The 23,525-nt window shown below is 32.3% G+C and overlaps 1 protein-coding gene across 1 annotated transcript; it reads left to right on the forward strand.

Moving 5' to 3' along the window:
• The first annotated feature begins 21,505 nt into the window (after window positions 1–21,505).
• On the forward strand, window positions 21,506–22,557 carry LOC149550952 (uncharacterized). Its single transcript, XM_089790030.1, has one exon. The coding sequence runs from the start codon at window positions 21,506–21,508 to the stop codon at window positions 22,502–22,504; it is 999 nt and encodes a 332-aa protein (XP_089646156.1). The 3' UTR covers window positions 22,505–22,557.
• The last annotated feature ends 968 nt before the right edge of the window (window positions 22,558–23,525 follow it).

Consider the following 23,525-nt stretch of genomic DNA (forward strand, 5'->3'; position numbering starts at 1 on the left):
CTTGGAGGAGAAGGAACACAACTTGAAGAATTAAGTGAAAGTGATAATTAAGATACATTGAAGAATCTAATCATTGAAGAAATTTTCTAAAAAGGTCCTATAGATTATTTGGTAACTATGTTTGTATGACTAAGGTGCAGTAGGTTGACACTCCATATACATATAGAGAAGAAAAAGGAAAAGAGAAATAGGAAGAGGATATGCAAGAAAAGTACAACCTTTTGATGAAAACTAGAATCTTGAAACTAACAACACTTCCAAAAAGAAACAATTTGGTTGGTTGTAACTAGACTACAAAAAAAATTTCACATCACATGGAGTTATTGAAAAATACAAAGAAATGATAGTAGCTAAAGGTTTATCACAAAAATATGTACAACCTATACTAAAATGTTTTCTTGAGTTTCTAAAAAGAATTCTATTTGTATAATAGTTCGTTTAGCTGAAAGAAAATTGTTGGAACATTTCTCAAATTAATATGAATAGTGGATTTCTACATGGTGATGAAAAACATATTAAAATTTTATGCAACAACCACCATGATTTGATACATTTTATGAAGAAAATTTGGTGTGTAGATTTAAAAAATTACTATGTGGTCTTAAGAAAGTAGCAAGGACATGGTTCTCCATAATAAAAGAGTACTTCATAAATGCATGGTCTAAATAAGTAAAGTCAATCTAGATTTGTATGTAAATTCAAGTGATGATACACTTTTTATTATTGTATTATATGTGGATGACTTTATTATTATAGGATATCATACACATGATATTGGTATAATCATAAATCAACTTAAAGGAATATTTTGGAATAAATGATCTCTAGGATTAATGCCTCGATTTGTGCATATAAAATTTTGAAAAGAAGGAAGGATTATGCTTTCTCAAAAAAAAATTGATCTTGTTGTATTAATAAATTTTAACATAATTGATTACAAACCATCTACTAAACCATGTGAAGTAGGATAGAAACTAATGGCTAGCTCTAATCAAAAGAAGGTGGATAGAAAATTGTACAAATAGCTTGTTGGAAAGCTTTTGCATCTTACTATAACTAGACCAATTATTACATATGCACTAGGTATTGTAATTAGGTATATGTAAAATCCACACATTAAACATTAGAAAGAAGCTAAAAGAATATTAAAATATATTAAGGGTACTTATCAACTTGGCATTGAATACAAGTATGAAGGAGATACTACTCTATCTAGATATACAAATTTTGAGTAGAAAGAAGTAATAAATGAAGTCATCTTCGTTTATAGAGGTTGAAAATATTGGTTCATGAAGCAAAACTAAGAAACATTATGAATTAGAAGGCTACTTGAGGGAACATGCCATCCAAAAAATTCTCCCACTATTATATTTTATGATAATAAAAAATCTATCAAGCTAGTAAAATATCCTATATATCATGCTAGGTCATAGCATATCGAAGACATGATCATTCATGACTTGATTGAGAGTTTAAAGATTACACCTACAAAAAAAGTGCCACTTCAACAATTACCATAAAAAGTCTACAAAAGTCAAGCTCAATATGCTTTGACCAAAAAACAATAATTTTATTCATTTAATTGTGTTCATATGTGCAGAAACATGACAAAATAATATAAATTGACATATTTAGAATTGTAAATGATATTTTTAACAAGATCCAACAACTACCTAACATAGAATACCCAAGAGTCAATCAATTAGTTACAAGAGTACCAAGATGTTCTAAAGATGAAAAACCAATTGATCAAAGATCTAGAAGCTACTCAAGAACCCAAAAGAGTGAGAATATTACATAAGGTCTTTTACACCCTACCATGAATCTAGTAAACTTTGAGCTATAATATTTCCTAACATGAAAAATACCTAGCCTTGCATTGAGAAAGCCTATACAAGTAAAGTAAGAGGAGTAATGGAATTGTGCAACACAATATGTATGATCTAAAAATTCAAAGTAATAAAATCATATACCATAAAATGTACAACCTTTTAATCCATAAGTATTTTATGAGGAGGACATATGATTGAATTCATTACATAAGACATATGGTGTAGGAAAAAATCATATTATAAAGAAAACAAGATATTTTTAAGGGTAAGAATATTGTAGTAGGAGTGCATTACCACCCTAATATGAAGTTTTTTTTGGAAATACAATAGGGAGAGTAAACTCTAAGAGGGGGGTAGGGGGGGATCAGTTCTTCAAAACTATAACCATAAAACCATTCATCACAGATCCATCTCACAATTTGCATGTTAACTAAAATAGCTAGATAGACATATTCATCCATAGCATGAAAGAAAATAATATTCAACATATATATGACACAAGATATTTGGTTATCAATAAACCCTCCAATAAGAAGGTAAAACTGGGGTGAGGATGACACCCACAAATATTCACTAATGCAGTAATAAAGTGTATCCAATGAAGGCTACAATGTTTGATCATAAACTATGATGTACCTGGTGAGAGGTATTCCCTATTAAAGGCTTACAAGATTGTTAGATCTTACCTTGTTGAAGGATTTCAACACCCTGTTAGAAGTATGCCTAGTTAAAGGACTTAAACTTACAATGAAGTAAGGACCCTATTAAAGGATTTACAACAACCTTTTAAGACTACTTTGCTAAGAAATACAACCACTTCACTTGTTAGAATGTCTTAGTAATGATCCTACATTTAGCACTATGTTGCTAGAAAATAGATCACTTCTTTGCATATATCCTTGATCCTCTTTGATCCGATGTATCAATTCTATCCTCTAATATCTTTCCTTTGTTTTGCTCTAACTGATTCTACAATGCTCTTCTCTTTCACAATTCACTTTCAACTCCTTAGGCATCATGAATTCTCTATTTTCACATGCAAAATTCTCTCTTCGCTCCTACCACACTATCTTTCTTTTAGAGTTTTTCCTCCTTATGAAGACTTAGGTGACTTAGGGTTAATTATGAATCAATGATTGTGAGTCACCCATTTTACTACTTAACCCATCCCTTCAACTAATTGGTTGCATATATTGCATAGGGATCCTCAATATAGATTCATCCTTATCATCTAGAATCGTAAAAATAATCCTTAAGTTGGCTCAAAAATGGTTTACATAGAAGTTTGTGCCATTACAAACAACTATGTCCAAAACTATTAACTCAGCACTTGAAGTGTCTAATGCTTGACATCCACTATATCTTCAATGTTGTAACCTAGCCTCTAAATGACTCAGCATCCATTGATCACTCAACATCTAAATCAATCAGCACTTGATTGACTTGGCACATACTATCTGACAACTTATGCTCAGTATACATTACTTTTCAGCATGAACTAAGAAAATGGCTTAAGTTTATTGTCACTCATATGTCAAAACCAATCTGAGATTAACAATCTCCCCCTTTGACATGAGTGGAAAAAACACTTTTTCATGCATGGATAACCTTAGTTCTTGAGAATAACTCAAATAATCTATATTCAATGCTCATCTTACATAAATAATTTTAAAACTCCAAAATTTTGTAAAAATTTATGACTTATTAGTCATACCTCAAAATTTTATAACTCCCCTTAAGTTGATTGTTCTTTTTTGACCCTAAATACTCAAGCAAAGTAGATCTATTGTATTCACTCTATATCGTACTCTCCCCCTTTTTTTTGTCTCCCCCAAAACTTATTCTCTCCTTTCATTCATTCTCCCTCTTTCTTTATTCTCCCCCTTTTGACACTTATGTCATGGGTGGTACATGAATTGTGTATTTTTATAAGAATGATTTATGGACCTCCATCATAATATTTAGTGCTGCATCTTAGTTGTGTCACACTACCTCCAAAGATTTGATCTGAATGTCCAACTTGACAGCAAGGGTGACTAGGCCTTCATGACTAGAAAGATGGGGACTTTTCTTCATCAACATCTCTACATAGGCTAGTTAATTGTGTAACACCTCCATGTAAGGGGTTAACATGGACTAGATGTTGATTAGTGTAGCCCTAATATTTGCATCTTGAACTTATAAAGCTACTAACTAACCTTGTGCTGACACAAATTTCTTAAATGAGACTGAATTTGACTAGGAGATTGTTCTATGATGATACCTATTTTCTTCAAATCTCCCTCTAGATGGTCAATGTGTCTCTGCACTTCTTCTGTGAATGGGGGAACATCACACAACTTTGTGTAAATAGAAAATATTATCCAATATCTTCTTCACATCCTCAATTCTAGTTGCTAACTCAACCTAGTGTAGTGCAATGGAACTAGATATTTTTTCATTCACCTTTGCTTGAAATTTCTTATCGAACCATTCCAGTACTTTGACGAGTAAAAAATAATTTCAATTACAATTAAATTTAAAAGAAATACATATATATGTACCAATATGAGGAAAGGAGATAAAATGGAAAGTTCTAAAAGATAACATAGGCTAGTTACCAGAATAGGAAAATGTTTTTGAATATGACAACTAAGTTGTTGAGAGATCTAAAACCTTCTCAAGCATACTAAGGGAAAGAATATTGTAGGAGTTCTTTACCACCCTACTACAAAGTTATTAAACTTCTTGAGAATCTTTCCTGACATGAAAGATACTCAGCCTAACATCAATAAAGAGTACACAAGAAAAACTAGGAGATGTGTAATGGAATTGTGAATTCAAAAGTAATAATGCTCTTGAACATTTACTAATATATCTCTATTCTATTGTATTCAAAATTTAAACATACGAGGAATTTATCCTAGCTTAAATTACTTCACTATAAAGTTATCATGAATGCATTAGTGATAACAAAACATCAATTTATTTGGAATGATGTAGAGGTTAAGATTCAAGGGTTGGTTAATAGAATTAAAAATTTGGAAAGAAACACCTCTACTTTGGTTAACAATTAATAGAAGTTGTTGAAGGCCTCAGTGGAAAGTATGAATAAATTTTCTAGTAATGTGGACATGCATGTGGATAACATCATGGTGTTGGACCTGGATGAGGCTAAGGGCACAGAATAGGTGATAGGGAAGAAAAGAACCAGAACTTCTACCAAGAAGATGAAGGTTAAGAATGAAAAAAAAATCAAAGATGATGTCAAAGCAATCATGTAGAAGATGAAGGAAAAGAAGGAGCTGGCAACGGAGTCAACTTAGTCTTGGGTTGGTTCTTTTATCTTCTACTATTTTATTTTTTATTCATTTAGCATAGTTATGTTGTTTGGGTTTACTGCTGGTCATAGTTAGTTTCTTGGTCTCTTGTAGGATGTTTGGTTGTTTGGGGGTGCTGGATTTCTATTGTAGCACAATTTCTTCAGAAAAACTTTATATCATTTTTGTAAAAAAAATTAGAATTTCAAGTCCCAGTTAAAAAACTTTTTAAAAACTTAATAAAAAATAAAAGCAACAATTTAGATCAACTAATAATTTTTTAACAAAACCCTCTCTTTCATACGACCTTTACATAAGCATGATGGGTTGTTATATATGCCATACTATCTATGTTGGTTGAAAGCATGAAGTATGTATAAGTGCATTCATTTACTAAGGGACACAAATATATGACAATCTTAAACAAAAGTCCCTCTAATCATCTCTAATAATTCAGAGAGCCATAAAAGTACATTATTGATTCTTATGTATGTGATACATTATTGATTCTTTTGTACTTTTACGACTCTACTAAACTTCAAGAAGCATGCATCACATGCCATACATCTTGATAATCACAAACCTGGGCTTCCTGTCAGTGCTTTAAAAAACATCAGTTTGACAAGAGCAGCTTTCCTCTGCTGTTTTTCCATCTTGAATGATCACTCAAAGCCTTGAATTTTTGGCATTCAAATAGTCTCCGATAAAATCTTATCTCTGCATTATGGTAAAACAAAACAAGAGCCAACACAGTTGTCTATGCAAATCTATTTCGTGAAGTAGTTTGGTTGATTTGTTCAACCAGAAGCGGCGTCCTCCATGACAGTTAATTCTTTAACTAGAGTTAACATGCCCAGAAATAGGAAATAGGAATTAGGAAAGAGATGAGATTTAATACTAATATGGTACATGACGGAGAGTACCCAATTACTGTTATAGGGAGTCTAAGATCTTTTTCTAGTGTTTATTTCTTAATTATTATTAAGAGAGTTTTAAAAATGAAAATGTACATGTACTAATATTCCATTACACATGTACTAATAGTTGATCATCTTCTAATTTTTTGGTTAGTGATTGACCCATTCACATATCATTATTGGAACATTTCATAAAGACTAATGGAATTTTGGCCACAAGTATTGACATTTTTTAGTGAATGACTATTGATGCAAGAACAAAGCAAGTATCACACGACACTATGAAAATGTCATCTTTTGACGATTTGGGAATCAACAATCTCTAAGAGAGATTTGTGAATACCCAGAAGCCAAAACCTTAACTTTAAGCAATTAAATCACATACACTGAAAAAGGATTCAAAATTTGACTTATGTTTTAGTAGTTCTAGGTGCACAAAGTTTGCTTGGGTGGCTATTAGGTACTCTCCCCTATAAAAAAAAACAAAACAAGGGAATTGATGTATATCAAGTGCTAGATATAAGGATACCCAATTATCATTGAGATTCCCCAAGCCTTTTTCCTACAAGGCATTAGTTGAACCTAAAATGTGACACCTACAATCAATAGATGTATAGAAAATATTAATCAACCAGTTTGAGGTTACTCCTTTTAAAAAGATGGGAAATGAAAAAGTGATGTTACTATTATGTTGTGTATAAGAATTATAATAACTGATATGCAAGGATAGAACTAGGCATTTCAAATTAAAATGCATTCATCAAAGGCTCATTGATAAAGAGAGGCATGAAGGTTAGATCAAACGTGATGCTTGGGAATGGGGAGGAGATCATTCAATGGAGTGGAAGAACTCAAATTTGCATTAACAAGTCCCTTGAAACCCACTAACAACTTACCTACAACATATTTTATGCTTACAACTCAATCATTGCTACTTCATAATCCATGATAAGCACTATATTTCATAGCTTTTTGTGAGATAGCCATGTACCTTGAATATGTTTCTCTATTTTTGATGCTCAACTATTGTCATGAATTTTAATACCTTAAAAAAAAATATAACCCTAATCTATTTTATGAAAGCACCCATCACCATTGATATCCTCTCCTTAGAGGAAGGCAAATGTATGATGACCCTCTTTTTCTTGATTGGGGATTCACCCATATAATCTATAAAGAATCTCTTTTTGTTTCAAAAATTTAACAATGAACAAAATATAGATGTTATTAATCAAAATGAAAACATGTTAAAATATTATATTTCTTTCTCAAACAATCTCACTCTTCATAAGTTGCAAATATTATTTTAGATTAAAAATATATATATATATATAGACACACACACACACACACACACACACAGAGAGAGAGAGAGAGAGAGAGAGAGAGAGAGAGAGAGAGAGAGAGAGAGAGAGAGCACCAAGATGTTTTTAATATATTTCTTTAATTTAAATAGATGAATAGTAACAACCAAAATATGGCTTGAAATTAAAAAAGTTTATAAACATCATCAAAATATTTAATCTATGTTATTCTTTAAGGTTCTTACATTTTTTTGTCTTGGGGTAGCTTGGAAATCTTCTACTAAAAAGAAATTAAAGAGTTTGGAGAATCCTAGTTGACATTATTTTTTAGATGGAAAGCTTGTTGAGGGAAAATTTTACACAATAAATATTGATATAATGGTGATTATTGAGCTTCTATTTGGAGGGATTTTTTATGTGTGTGTGGTTGGCATTGCTTTGTATGTGAGGCTTATGAATGAAATTTTTGTGTGGAAAATGTGTGAAGAGAGAAAGCACCTAAGGATCAAGGCATGTCTCCTTAAAGGGATGCATTGCATACTAACACAGAACCCCTATCATTGTTAATATAGTCATCTCATCTGCTTGTTCTTGAAATTTGGGTGAGAATCAATGTACTTATGAGACTATAATTATGGTTATGTGGGTGTATTCATGAGTTGGAAATGGTTGTGTTGTCTTTTCATTCCTTTGTGAGACCTAGTTTTCAAAAGGGCCTCTTAGCTCAAAAATGAGTTTTCTATAAAGACCCCCAGTTAGGATGTAAGCCCTCCTTTGGCTATGTTATCTTATTTGCATAGGTGGAGCTCTACATAATCACCTTCTTCAAGGATGTACAGGAATATGACATATCCAAAATAAGTAAAAACTATTTTAATAAAACTTATGTTGGTAAGTTATTATTTAGGAGCAAATATAAATTTCTAGTCTCACATATGTATTTTATGCAAATATTAATGATTGAAAATATGATTTTCAAGTCAAAATAGATATAAAATAAAAATGGTCATATTGAGTAATGTTACCTTATTATAATAATCTGTAAGTGAAATATCAATGGTTTGAAATTATTTTATATGGTTATTTATACATATAATGAAATATCATTTTAGTAAATATGAAACACATGGTGAAATATTATTAGCATTAGTATGTACCTAGTTTTATGAGCATTGATATTCTTTATTAAAATTGGCATATTTAAGCATTTATATTTAGATATAGGAATAGAAAGAGGGAGAGGTGCATTGGAGTGTGTGTGTGTGTGTGTGTGCGCGCGCGCGCGTGCGTGCGTGCGTGAGAGAGAGAGAGAGAGAGAGAGAGAGAGAGAGAGAGAGTAATGAGTTCATGATGAATAATTGAGAGTGTTGGAAAAAACTTTTGATTTGTTGGGTTGTAACTAACAACCATCAACCACCTCTTAAGATATGTTAGTTAAAATACAATAAATTGCCATAGCAATTACAAACATGAAAGCACATAAAAACCAACACAATCAAGAAATTGGAAAACCCAGGAAGAAGCTATTTCTCATAAAATAAAATAAATGTAGTCTAGGGTCGCATTGGTTTCATTTTGTAGAACAAGGTTAATTTCTTGAAATTATCACTGCAACATGAAGGGATATTGCAAGTAGGCTTCATTGATAGGGTAGCTACACCCTAGAAATATAATTAGGCTTGTTGCTAATAAAATAAGGCTCACTGCCAACAAAAGTATGGTCAACATAAATAATAGATGAAGTAAGAACCACCACAAAATATAGTTTTTGAACCTCTATAGTTACACTTTACTATTATTTGTACCTCCTCCAATAAGCTAATTAAGTATATTCACACATGTATCATATATCAATCATATATAATTAACAAGATCACATTAGTTGTACACATAAACTTAAATTTGAATATGTGTTTGTGCACATCCTTCCTGAAATGATACTTTACTTATACTCAACGTGTTAGGATTAGTAAATTAGAAATAAAAATTACATGCAAATATAAACAATATTAGAAAAAAAAATAAAGCACACAAAAGAGAATGCATGATACAAAGACTTCATGTAGGTCACCCAATCCCTAGACTATGTCCACCAAACATCATTTCCAATATTATCATCTAGTGATTTCAACCTGAGTACAATCTGCAATCCATCATGACTAAATACCATTGCAAGAAGATACTAAACCATCATCACAATAAAAAAATTCCTAACCCTGACGAGAATACATGGCAAGCGTATTGTACTTACCTGCTCAGTCACCACAAGTTAACATGATGCACACCACAAATCTATCAGATAATTTTTTTTTGAGCTAGATCACACCACCTCAAGAAATATAAATCTTATTGAGCACTTCAACATGCCAAAATGATATTTAAATCCAATGATTATGATGAAGACACAAGTAAAAGAGACATTGTGCTTAAAATCAAACCAACATATATGGATCACAAAGGAACAAACTAGAAAATGATCCATACCACCACTAAGGCACAAAATACTAAAATAATTAATTCTCAATCATTGATATGATAAAAACCTCAATACCTAATTGGTGAAAGATAATCAATGTACAACCAATTGATACACCAATCATAAACCAAACTAACGATACAAAACCACCAATACATCAAAGCTTGAGAGAAAGATGCTAACATCAATGACAACCATCAACGTCACATTCTCATAGGGAGAGACGTGAATATGGAAAGAAGATATATATATATATATATATATATATATATATATATAGAGAGAGAGAGAGAGAGAGAGAGAGGCGGGGGGGAGGATTGAAAAAGATGGAGAGCTATTTAGATAGCTCTATTGAGGGAAAAATATGGAGATGTCGAAACTTAAAGTTATAGGAAGAGGGTGATGGAGCAATGAATGGATAGAGAGACTAAGATGTTTCTACATATAAAAAGAGTAGAGGAAGATAGAGATGGAGATGAACATGGAATGAAAGGAATGGGAGAAAAGTAGATATAGAGATAAAGATAGAGCAAAAGGTAAATATAGAAAGAGATCCATAGGGAGACGTAGAGAAAGATGGATGGAAAGAGATGATTGAAAAATAAATAGAGTACCATTAGGACAATTCTTAGTGAACTCATTGTTAGTGATACGAGCCTCTCAACAAAATTAAATGAAGAAATGATGTAAAAAGTTGGGAAATTAAGGAGTAATGAGAAAGTTGGATTCCCTATGCCAAGGGCTTCAATCATAATTATTTTAAATTTTAAGTCTCCAAATTATAATGGCTTGACTTGCCTATTCAAGGAGCAAGTCTTGTAGATTTAGGGGAGGAGTTATGATTAGTTTCCTAGAAAAAATAGTGACCATTTCAAATGGGTTTTACATGCCAAATAATGATTTTTCTATTTGATTTGTCTCAAATGAAGGCTTATTCCTTTAGAAATTTTTTTAAGAGATACATGTGTAAACCCTATGTTCTAAGAAGCTTCAAAACTGGAAGAGATAAAGTTGGATTACATGCCTAATGAATCCATTCTCAATTCATTTATATTTTCATGCCAAAACAAATAATTTACATGATCTAATTTTGAGTAACTTCATAAAATTTATTGAAGAAATATGCAATCTTGGAGAAACAACTCCTCCTAGATAGGGAAAGAAGAATGTGTTGTAATCATTGGTGGTGTTGTTCTCTAATTTCAATAAGAGCTCTGTGTTCTCCTTAATAAGGGAAAATAATATTCTTCCTCCTCCTCGATTCCATGCAATGTACACTCTACATTGCTCAAGTTCCATCTCCATAGTTTTTGAAGACATAAAAAACCCTCATAACTTCACCATGATGAACAAATCACACTATAAAGTTTTATTATTATTGTAGAATGTAGATTTTAGTTCACTTTGCACTAGAAATGTTCCTACACCTCTTTCGGAGCATCACGATAGTAGTTGTTTGAAATGATAATTCTATCTCATTTTCTATAGTTTTGTAAATATCTAGTGTCCTTGATAGAGAGAGATGGATGGATAGAGAGAGGGACGTACATTTAGATATGCAGGTGGGAGAGGAAGATGGATATAGAGATGCATATATAGTGAGAGGATATGAGAGAAATAGATAGACCGATAAAGATAGATTCAGAGGTATTTATATAGAAAGAGATGTGCAAAGGCAAAGAGAGGGAGAGGGGGAGATAGAAATAAATATAGATGGCAAGATAGATGGATAAAGAAATAAAGAGAGATAGAAAGGATGAAAGAAAGAAATAAGTAAAGAGGCAAATTCTGACTTGACCTTCCAAACCTCTACAGTGTACCATTGCACACTAAGGTGCGATTGCTAGTAATAACAATCTAAGCAAACCATAGGCCTCTCCTATCGATTCAAACTTCAAACTGGTTAAAATGGTGGTATCGAGGGCAACTTGACGGGAATTTTATCCCTTACCGGTGAATGTCCTCAATCCATTTTGAACGTCGCAATGTGGCTTTACATATTATAATAACCCCACATACACAACTTGCTCTTTTTATATTCATTTATTGCTTGTTCTTTGGCCAGCACGTAGTGTTGATGGTGAGGTCATCACGCAAGTTTTATTTCCTTTGCCTTCGTAAGTTGTCTCTTCATCATCTGTAGAGACAAACTAGTTGAATATTGATAGCATTATATATCCTGCTTTGAAAATGAATGGGACAGACTCAATGCTCCACAGTTCAGAACGCCGTTTTCCTGGCTTTTGGTTTTACTGGATCTTAAACTCCAGCCGTGCAACGTCTCACTAAGTATTCAGTCAAAAAAAGCGAAAAATATAACGATTTTAATAGTTAAACTGGATCCTTCGATTTCACATGAGAGATTTCGCACTGTTCATGGAAGTCTCCAACACAGGATTACCCACTGAAACTTGCAAATTTGTTTTGTTTCGTTGGGTTTATTGATCGAAGTTATTTACAATCTAATGAGCAAGCGCAAAATTGAGAGTAGGATTTATCCTTAAAAGAAATACGAATGATAATATTACATAGTTAAAAAAAAATTAAGCGTTGAGAGAAAAGTTCTTTTAAAATAAAATTGAACAAATAATTTATTGGTTATAAGACGAATAGTAATTATAATTGATATCAATAAATTAAAAATTTTACATTTTATAATAAGAGATCATAATTATTATATCCTTTAAACATAAATTAGATAAAATAAATATAAGAATTTATCATCATAAATGTCAATGGGCCAACAGTAACAACAAAAGAATCTTATGTTGGACTTGGATATCTAGGACTCAGATGTTGAAATTGAAAATGGAAGGAGGAGATACTTGAGAAATAAGAAGAAGAGGGTTAATGTTGCTCTTGGACCTAGGCTTGAAAGCATCCCTAGCTCTGAATCCACTGATAGTCGTAAGCGCAAACCACCTTAGAAAAAAGTAAAAGAACAAGACCTACCAGAGAAAATATGCTAGAGAAGAGGAAGGAGAAATCGTTAGTGAGGGGAAGGGTGACGGTAGTAGTGAATTGAGCCCCCTTCTGTCTAATGTCTCTAATACTCATAAAAACAATACCGTTGATATGTTGGGAGGTGACAAGGGGGAAACTCTCACCTTCCCCTAGCAACCTACCAAAAAAGGTGATCAAGCCCTTGAGAAGTACACCCCACAGCCCCCCCCTAATAGTGTTCAAAATGATGGTTCAAGGGTCACTAATAGTAACCTTAAAAGACTAGAGGAAAGGTAGGAGATCCTGTAGCAGAGGTTTGATGAGATCACTAGGTTTGTTGTGAGGGTGATGCAGTGAACGACCTGGAGTGCACACTATGGGTTCACTATATAGGTTCTTGGTGGATCATTGGCTCCAACTGCTACTAGATAAACTAGAGGGGAGGGAGAAGAAAACAAGGAATAAGTTCTCCCTTTAGTTTAAGTTTAAGTTTTTTTTATGCTTCCTATTACAACACTCAGTCCATGAGGTTTCCATTAATGGTGCTTATATGGATTCATGTTTATTATAATGTTTTTATATTTGATGTTGTATATTATTCATAGTTTTCTTTCTTGTAGTTGCGATACTTTAGTGTGGGGTTTTTTGACATTAAAAAGCGGGGTTGGTTAGTTCCCATTTTTCCTAATTGCTAGTCATTCTGCAGCTTCCTATTATTCGAGTCAACCCCCATTTTTTGCTGCTTTCAATTTCAAAAGCTAAAGAATCTTATTATATTTGAAGTGTTACATTATGGGTTCCCCTCTCTCTTTGACATAGACCAACACCCAAGCTAAAATGTTTGATTGTAGCTAACAAATGTTGAGCATCTCACACACATTGATGGAAACATATTCATGCCTTATACACTACATATAAGGGTAATTGAACATTTACATGAAGCTCACATCTCATAATATCTACATCTCATGTTAGAAATCCAAGATATATTGTTGATGAACATTCACCACTTATTCATGATTATTACACACATAAGATCATAATTAAATACACCAAAGTATTGAACTCTAAGTTTGTACAAAACTAAATACAATAAGATCAAAAGTGTTCACTCAAAGATAACTACCTTCAGTCAACTATAGCTCAAATAGTCTAAGCTTCCTCTTCACCTTAACCTCTTATTGAAATGTTATTCCTCTCTCTGTTTCGCATTTTTGGACACTACTCACATCTACTATGGAGGGGGAGAAGGAAGTAGCTACAATCCTACCCATACAAGATTTTATGCTTTCGTTCTCTTCTATATCAATAAAATTCTCATTAACTTACTATAGTTTGTTTCCCACGCCTTTCTTGACATGTATTATGTGGAGTCTAAGAGTTAAATAAGTTCTTCTATCTTTGAGTGTAAATAATTATAATCTCCCTCTATACTTACCATAAAGAATATTTATTGACGTTTACTATGCACAATATATAAATATATAAATTATAATTAAACAATCCAAAGAAAATCCTTGCACACTTTCCCTCATTTCTCTAGTTAAGGGGAAGCTTAGAGTCATTTATTTACTCAAGGTTGCATGAACTCGCCATATTCACATGTTTCATTATGATGGTATCATTTGTCTACAAGTAATCACATTTCAAAATTGGATCTAAACTGATTGAAGGATGCATCACATGCTATACATCTTGATGATAATATCTTTACCATTTTTGGAATCTCATACATTTCTAAATGCAACATTCAATACTTTTGCAAACATAATTAATATTTCACTAGGTCACTCCAAGAATCTCATGAATTTGGTATCAGAGTTCTTGCACCATGTCTGGAACATGTGTCACTTATTCAATGCAAGATATATTTCTAATGTATAAATATAGCATTTACAAAAATTATGGTGCTCTTTATAGTGAAAATACTCATTTCCCTATGTTGAAAAGGTATTTTATTTCTTCTCTATTGTAAAGTTATACTCTTTCCCTATTTTTATTGTTCATCAAGGCTTCTAGATAAGTGTATTGATAAATGCTATTAGCTATTAGAACACTTCACCCTATTATAAGATATAGAGTTATCAAACTTTTATTTGATTGAGTACTAAGAGAGTGTTCAAAGGAAAGATGAGAAAAATGCAGAAACCATTCTTAAACATCATACATTAAGGAAGAAATTTAGTTTGAAAAAATAAATCCATTTTGACTATTTAACACTTTTAACCTAAGAATAAACCTTAGTGTGTGGTGTTTAAGCTGTTCAACTTGTCCCACTTTTCGTTCAACTATCACTAGACCTCCTTGTAATTTTTTCCTCCTTTCTGGTTCTCTTTTTTGTTTCATTGTGCAACAGCTCACTAATTGTTCGGTAAAAAAAAAAGAAAAAAATATAGCAATTTTAATATTTAAATTGGATCCTTTGATTTCACATGAGAGATGTGAGATTTTGCACTATTCATGGAAGTCTCCAACATAGGATTACCCACTAAAACATTTAATTTTTTTTTGTTTTGTTGCATTTATTGATCGAAGTTATTTACAATCTAATGAGCAAGCACAAAATTAGAACACTTCATTGATAAATGCTATTAGCTATTAGAACACTTCACCCTATTATAAGACATAGAGTTATCAAAGTTTGATTTGATTAAGTAGTAAGAGTGTTCAAAGGAAAGATGAGAGAAATGCAAACGCCATTCTTAAATATCATGCATTAAGGAAAAAATTTAGCTTGAAAAAATAAATCAATTTTGACTATTTAAGACTTTTAACCTAAGAATAGACCTTAGTGTGTGATGTTTAAGCTGTTCAATTTATCCCACTCTTCATTCAACTATCACTAGACCTCATTGCTATTGTTTCCTCTGATTTTCTCCTCTTTTTTGTTTTTATTGTGCAACATCTCACTAGGTGTTCAGTCAAAAAAAGAGAAAAATATAATGATTTTAATATTTAAACTAGATTCTTCGATTTCACATGAGAGATGTGAGATTTCACACTATTCATGGAAGTCTACAACACAAGATCACCCTCTAAAACTTGAAATTGTGTTTTTTTTCATTGGGTTTATTGATTGAAGTAATTTACAATCTGATGAGCAAGCATAGAATTTAGAGTAAATTTATCCTTAATAGAAATACAAATGATAATATAGATAGTTTTTTAAACAATAAAGGCTTAAGAGAATAGTTATTTTAAAAAGGTTATATAAAAGTTAAATTAAATAAATAATTTATTGGTTATAAGATCAATAGTAATTATAATGGATAGCAATAAATTAATTTTTTAAAATTTTGTCTTTTTGACATAAATTAGATAAAAGGAATCTAAGATTTACCCTCATAAATATCAAAAGGCCAACAATAACAATAGATGGATCATATTTCCCCTCATTATGAGGTATGTTACCCCTAAAGATTGGTTCCAAGTGTTGTATTACTACTATTTCCCCATTCTCATCAATTTTAGGAACCGTGATTTGATCTTTTTCCTTACCTTTTTATGTATTCCATTATGGACTGTGTCTTTAAGGCTAGGAAAAAGAGAGAAGAGAGAAAACCCTTTTATATTATCCACCAAGGTTTCATGCAAAAACTTTAAAAACACCACCTTACATTAACCCCACCACTTGTGGTTAACCTGCTAGTTACTGCTACCCCTCAAATATTGATAGACCCCACCCCTAGCTCTAGCCATAGAAAAATAAATAAAACCCTTGATTTGGAGGTTAAAATTAGCCTTATTGAGTCCAATAATGACACAAGGAAGAGAAAGAAAACTACTCGGTGGCCTAGCAAACATCTTCAAATATAGAAATTCAACTCCCCTCTAAACAAGACTTTAGCTCTAAGTCAATCAAGATTGAGAATAAACCCATCAAGAGGAAGATGCCTTACCAAGACACCAAAAAGAAGGTTTACATAAGTTTATACACATCTCAAACACCCTGGAATCTATCCCTTCCTTGAATAGAAGTTGGGGGCAGGGAGGATTACAACACCTCCCTCATAAAAGGCACTCTCAAAGGTGGAGGGAAAAAAGGGAAACATAGCCATGGTCTGAGCCATAGCAAGGTGAGGCTCGAGAATTCTATGAAAAAGCTTGTAGAGAACCACATTGGCATCTTTAAAAAATTTGAAACCTTGGTGGAATTCTCCATGAAGGTCATGCACTCTACTACCACCACTCTCCTTGAGAAGCCTATCAAAGAGGAGGGGGTAGACATAAATAGGGAAGAGCATGAGGAGAAGAGGAATGAGGAAGGTGGAAAGAAAGTGAGAAACTAGCCTTGGTTTTTTTTGTTGTTGTTGATTTTATGTTTTGGTCCCCTACGAGGTTTTGTTATGTATGTTTTTTATCAAGTACTGGACTGATAGAAGCAATAAGTCTATTAGCTGTTGGTATGTTTTTACTTTTCATATGTTTGTTAAGAATAGGGTAGATAGTAAGAACTGCTCTGATTGGGAGCTTTTCTATTTTTTTATTTATTGAATTTTAAAATGAGTATCAGTTAGATAAGTGGGTGCTAACCTCTAGCTATTTTTTGTTAGCCCTTTTTGTACTTAGGGGTTAGTCCCCCTTTCTTTTGGCTGCTATCTAATACTTTAAAAAAGAAAAAAAAGAAAAGAATCTTACTATATCTGTAAGTGTTCCATTATGAGTTTCTTGAGTTTCCCTCTCTATTTGACATAGACTAACACCTAGGCTACCCTTGTTTGATTGTAGCTAATAAATGTCAAGCATCCCACACACATTGATGAAAATATATTCACACCTTATACAATACATAAGGGTAATTTAGCATTTACAAGAAGCTCATCTCTCATAGTATCTACCACTTATGTTTGAATATCCAAGAATATATTGGGGTTGAACACTCACCACTTATGCATATTCATTACACATAAAAGCATAATTAAATAAACCAAAATTTTGAACTCTAAGTTTGTATGAAATAAAATATAATAAGATCAAAAGTGTTCACTCATAGATAACTATTTTGGGTCAACTATAGCTCAAGCAATCCAAGCTTCCTCTCCACCTTAACCTTTTCTTGAAATATTATTCCTCATTTTGTTTCTCATTTTTGGACACTACTCACATCTACTATGGAGGCAGAGATGGAAGTAGCTACAATCCTATCCATACTATCTTTAATCCTTTCCTTCTCTTCTATATCAATCTAATCCTTCTACACTTACTATATTTTGTTTCCCATGCCTTTCTTGACTTGTATTATGTGGAGTATAAGAGTTAAATTAGTTCTTCTATCTTTGAGTGTAAATAATTATAATTTTCCTCTATACTTACCATAAAGAATGTTTTTTGAAATTTACTATGTATAATATAATGATATATAAACGATAATGAGACCCTTGAAAGAGCTTTCTTGCGCACTTTCCTTCATTTCTCTAGTTAAGGGGAAGTTTAGAGTGACTTATTTACTCAAACTCACATGAACTTGCCATATTCACATGTTTCTTTATGATGCTATCATTTGTCTACAAGTAATTACCTCTCAAAATTGGATCTAAAGTGACTGATTCAACCCCACCTAGATACTAAATGTAATATTTTACTATTAATCACTAAACCTCCCGAATTTTGAGTTATGTACCCAAATGGTAATACTATGACCATTGATGATAATATAATAATTTTTTTCCCAAGTTGTGCAATTATAAGAAAATATTTGCAGATGTGCATGAGAGTCTATATGTGCTTACACAAGAAGTCATGGTTCTCCATAACTTAATTTTTTAGATATTGATGATGCAACATTAGTAATCTCAATGATAAGGATATAATATAATGGTCCACAAACTTGTCACAACATCTTCTTTCATAATATTGAGAAGATGGATTCCATAATTCTTACTAGAATCATCATGTAAGAACCAAAAAGTAATCACCCATACATCCCTTGAATCTATTTCAGCTAAAAAGTATTTCTGTTAACATGCTTGAAATTTAAAAAACTATAGAGGATAATTTTGGATGGATGGAGACCCTCGTTACTCTTTCCTTCTCATAGTTTATGATACATTTATGGATAAATGATATCAAGAAGTCACTCCAAAACCCTTACACTACTACTTCTAGTGTAATTTTTGTACAAGAAATAAAAGATGATTTATTAAGAAAAATTAAAAATCCTATATGTTATAACACTAAAAAACACTACTTGATAAACTAGAAGTTTAAAGTAATGGTTTATTTTAGTCCAAAAAATATGTTTCAATAAAATTAGTTTCACAAAATATATTTCAGCCAATATTCTTCAACTTTATAATTTAACCAATTTGGCTTATTCTTTTCCAAGAGGTTTTGATTCAATAAATTTCCCTTTCAACATATTGGACTTGATTCATATGTGGTCAAGATTTAGATTTTTTTATAGTTTTTATTATAGATTTATCTCTTTCTAAAGAAAAACATTATTATTCCAATTGGCACTTTGGTGGCTTTTAAATTGTAAACTCATAGGATTAAGATGTTATATACTTTGTAAAAAAATTCATATTGTATGATTCAACCATCCTTGGAAAATGCCTTTAGGCACTCAAGGTGCACAAGGAAAATTATATGTAATATAATTTCTAGTAATATTATTTGTAATATATTAATAAGAGGTTGTGGGTTTCACAAGCAATAGTAAATGTACAAGTTGTGATTACAAATTGATTTAATCTTAATTGTATCGCATGTGGACAACTATAATAGAATAATTAATGACATGCGAAGATGAAAAATGGTAAACATTACATTAAATGTAATGTTTACCATCTATTTTTGGGTGACCAAGTTGGACGAAAATTTTGAGAGCCAAATTAGTGTACTTTTCAGTTTAATAGAAGTAATTTAAGGGTTGAGGATGTTTGGAATGAAATCCTTCTTAAAATGACTATTTTTGTTGTTTTGGAGCTCTTTTTGTTCCACATGAAAAACAACATGGATGCAAAATTTTTAAATGATATATGAATACATCATTACTTTACATGAATGAAGATTAGTGAGAGACATAAGAAGGTTGTTCAAAAGTACACATTTACTAAAAAAGAGAGGTGAAAAAGAGAATGAAAGTGAATGTATTTTAATAATATTTATTTTTGGTAATCCATACTTGGCCTCTCTTACTTGTTGATATTTTAGCCACATTTGTTAATAAATTAATTCCTTATAATATTTTTTTCAAAATAGTTGTTTTATCACATGACATGTTGTCTATTACCATTTTAACCATTTAAAAAAAAATCTTTGAATACACTAGTGTAATTCAAGTTAGTGTACATTCTATCATTATATAAGTACTACATAAAACTACACATTCACTTATAAAAATATATTGTTTCTAGTATTAGTTGTTTATTAAAAAATTAGTAAAAAAAATAGTTTCTATAAAGAAGGGATAAGAGCTACTTTATAAAAGTGAAAAGTTACTTCAAGAGGAAATAATATACTACATGATAACTAAGTAATCCAGTACTACTTTTTATTTTTATCAAATCTCTAAGAAGACACTTTTAGAATAGACTTTTAAAAAATGATCTAAAATAATTTTTTGTTTTACCATTGTCATACATCTATAATTTTAAATATTTAATTTAACAAAAATGTTTCAATTATTATGTTTGATTACCATCATTAAAAGAAATCATAAATTACTATAAGTATTTTACAAGGCTAAAATTTGGATACTAGAAGTTATACCAATTTTTAACTTAACTAAGCATATGAATTTGTTGACAGAATTATTAAAACTAAGAAATTATACAGTTGAAAATATATTAAAATGAAAATAGAGAAGGAAGAGACTTGCAGTTTGATTTTATTGAGTAGTAGAAGTCTATTTATACAATATATTGACCCATCAACATTTTGAAATGAATGGAAAATAGATTGAAAACAAACTACTTCATGATCGACAACACAAACATGAAAATGAACTACTCTTGATAGCTAAGTGGATCTAGGAGCCAAATCTACAATTAGTCATTTGTTCTAATTTGAACTCTACGACACCACTGCAATTAAATTGAACTCTTGCTCCCAACAACTCAAACATGGGTTGCCACATGTGCAGCTTAGATTATTCATTATTCTAACAAAGAGTTGCTCTACGCACTAACATATTTACACTTTACACCTTTTAGAAATAAGGAAAAGAAAATGACCCCTCATAATAAAATTCTCTATCAAGGGAAGCGGGTTAATGACAATCCGTGTTCCAATTATCATTCATGTACTTTACCAATAGTAATCCATTAATATACCTAATAACTAAAAAAAGAAGTTAGTAATTAAATCAATTATTAGTAACTAAATCAATTGTGAACCATTATTGGTATCAATAGCAATAGTTTGTTTCTTGACAAACTTTTGAAGGTATTAGTACAAAAGCTATAAGCAATTAAATCTTGCTTTGAAATCTGATGCTGCTTTATTTAAATAAACCAATTTTTTTAAAAAAAATGTTAGTATATGATATAAGGTATAGTTTGGTGACAAGACCTTATGACGTCACTACCACGAGTCATGCTGCCGTTTTCCGCATCGTGCACGCCCTACCCGCACCAGTGGATGTCTGACGTACCGACTGCGCCCGCCTTTGTTAAAACGTGCGCAATGAACATCGACATTCTCCTCCCCTTCCCACCATTCGATCGTTTTGACCGCTTCCCTCCACACTTATAAAATCTCCACTTTCACAACACACAAAATCAATTGAATCATGGGTGTTCAGACCATCCGCTACCACCACCTACCCTCCGCTCTTTCGTTAACAGATTTCCCAACATCTAATGTAGATCCCAACTTTGGTTCATGGAATTCTAGTTATTATAATTCGAATGACATGCAGAATGAAATGATACATGGATCTTTTGATTCACAGAATTGTGCGAGTTCACCAGAAGAGACGAGTAGTGATTTTCTTAGAAAAAGTAAGTCCAAAAAAAGACGTACGTCTCTTGTTGTGTCCGTTCCTCCGCCGCGTGAGGACGTCGTTGTAGAGAAGCAAGCTCGTCTTGCATGGGAAGCGCCGCCATCATGCGAAATCAGATGCAATGATATTGTCAGCCCTGTTTTCAGCAGCGGTGTTTGGGATAAACTCCCTCTCAACGAAAATGACTCCGACGATATGCTGCTCTACACCCTCCTCAGGGAAGCCGCAAACAATGATTGGTTTCCAGTTACACCGCAGCGTCCGATTCATAATCATGTTCTTACGTTGGTTCCTCCGCCACCCTTTATTAACGTACCACAAGATTTTCCTGCATTTGAAACTGCACCGCCATGCAAGGAGACGGCGGCGGCTTCGCAGAGGAAGGCGGCGCCGCATTACAGAGGAGTGAGGCAGCGGCCGTGGGGGAAATTTGCAGCAGAAATACGAGATCCCGCTAAGAAAGGAGCCCGTGTGTGGCTTGGCACCTTTGAAACTGCGGAGGCCGCAGCCCTCGCATATGACCGTGCTGCTTTCAGAATAAGGGGATCCAAAGCACTGCTCAACTTTCCACTCCTCCACGCGAGCCCTGCTGAGAGAAAAGGAGAATCGGGCATGTTGAGTGAAGAAAAGAGTTTAGCAGTGACGACAAAGAGGAAAAGAGAAGTTGCAGAGGATTTGTTTACTCAGTTTGAAACGCCCTTCGCATTGTCAACAAATGATGCGATGGACAAATTCGACTCCTCCTCTCCGAACTCAGCTCTCTCCTTTGAAGAGTTCCTTAGCTAACCAGCCCCACCATTTTTTGTCAACGGTTGGCTATTATTGTGAGATCGTCTGCTACCAGAACAATCCGATTGCGAATTCTTTATTCATTCATTTATCATTTGCTTTAATAAATTTTATTCCGATTTTTTTAATACTTTGATTCGAGCTTTGTGTTGTAATATTATGTTAGCTATTTTTAAATGGAGTGTATATTGTATAATTTGATTTCTAATTCGATTGTGTTTAACATATATATTTGGAGTCACAGAAAATGCAATAATAATAGGTAAAGTCTAGGTCACATACTAAGATTTCATTCTTAAGTTAAAAGTGTTAATAGTTAAGATTGACTTTTTTTTTGGTTTAATTTTTCTAATGTTTAAGAGGGACCGGAATTTAAGATACTATTCTGAAAGATGATTAGAAAGTTTCATTGTATGAAAATTGATGAAAACCTCTAAATACTAAACTAAAACACATGTGCTAACCAATAAGAACACTTCTTCTTTTCCAAAACTTCTATTATATTACGTTTAATTTAGAATTAGTAAGTTTCATTTTGTGCATGACACATAGATTTGGCTCTCATTATCATGTCCACATTCCTTGTATAAATGATAAATACGCTAATTGGCTGTGATCGCCACAATCGCACTCACATTTTGAGTTGGTGTATGACGACCCATCTCTTCCCTTTACTGATGTCACTAATTTCTTCGTAACCTTCAACACCTTCAACGCTAACACTTTAATGCAAGGGTGCATGTTTCTACGAAAGCACGTAGAACACGTGTCACCTGACTAAATTATATAATTAGTGATGGATTCTGAAGGATTGAAAAGAAATAAATAGCGCTTATACCAAAGGAGAACTGAAATTTAAATAAAACTAATAATATAGCACGCAATTTAGAATGAGAGAAGAAATTATTGAAAATATCCATGAACAGCAGCATAAAACATACTATACCGTGCAAACAGTAGTAATATGAAAATGAAAGACTTACTCATGTTTTACAATTAGAAACAGAAGCAAGATACA

This window comes from Cupressus sempervirens, chromosome 6, assembly GCF_028749045.1.
Source record: "Cupressus sempervirens isolate cs-2001-9-10 chromosome 6, ASM2874904v1, whole genome shotgun sequence".
NCBI lineage: Eukaryota > Viridiplantae > Streptophyta > Pinopsida > Cupressales > Cupressaceae > Cupressus > Cupressus sempervirens.

Coding starts and splice junctions, on each gene's coding strand:
- LOC149550952 (XM_089790030.1), top strand. CDS start 21,506: ATGGGTGTTCAGACCATCCGCTACCACCACCTACCCTCCGCTCTTTCG.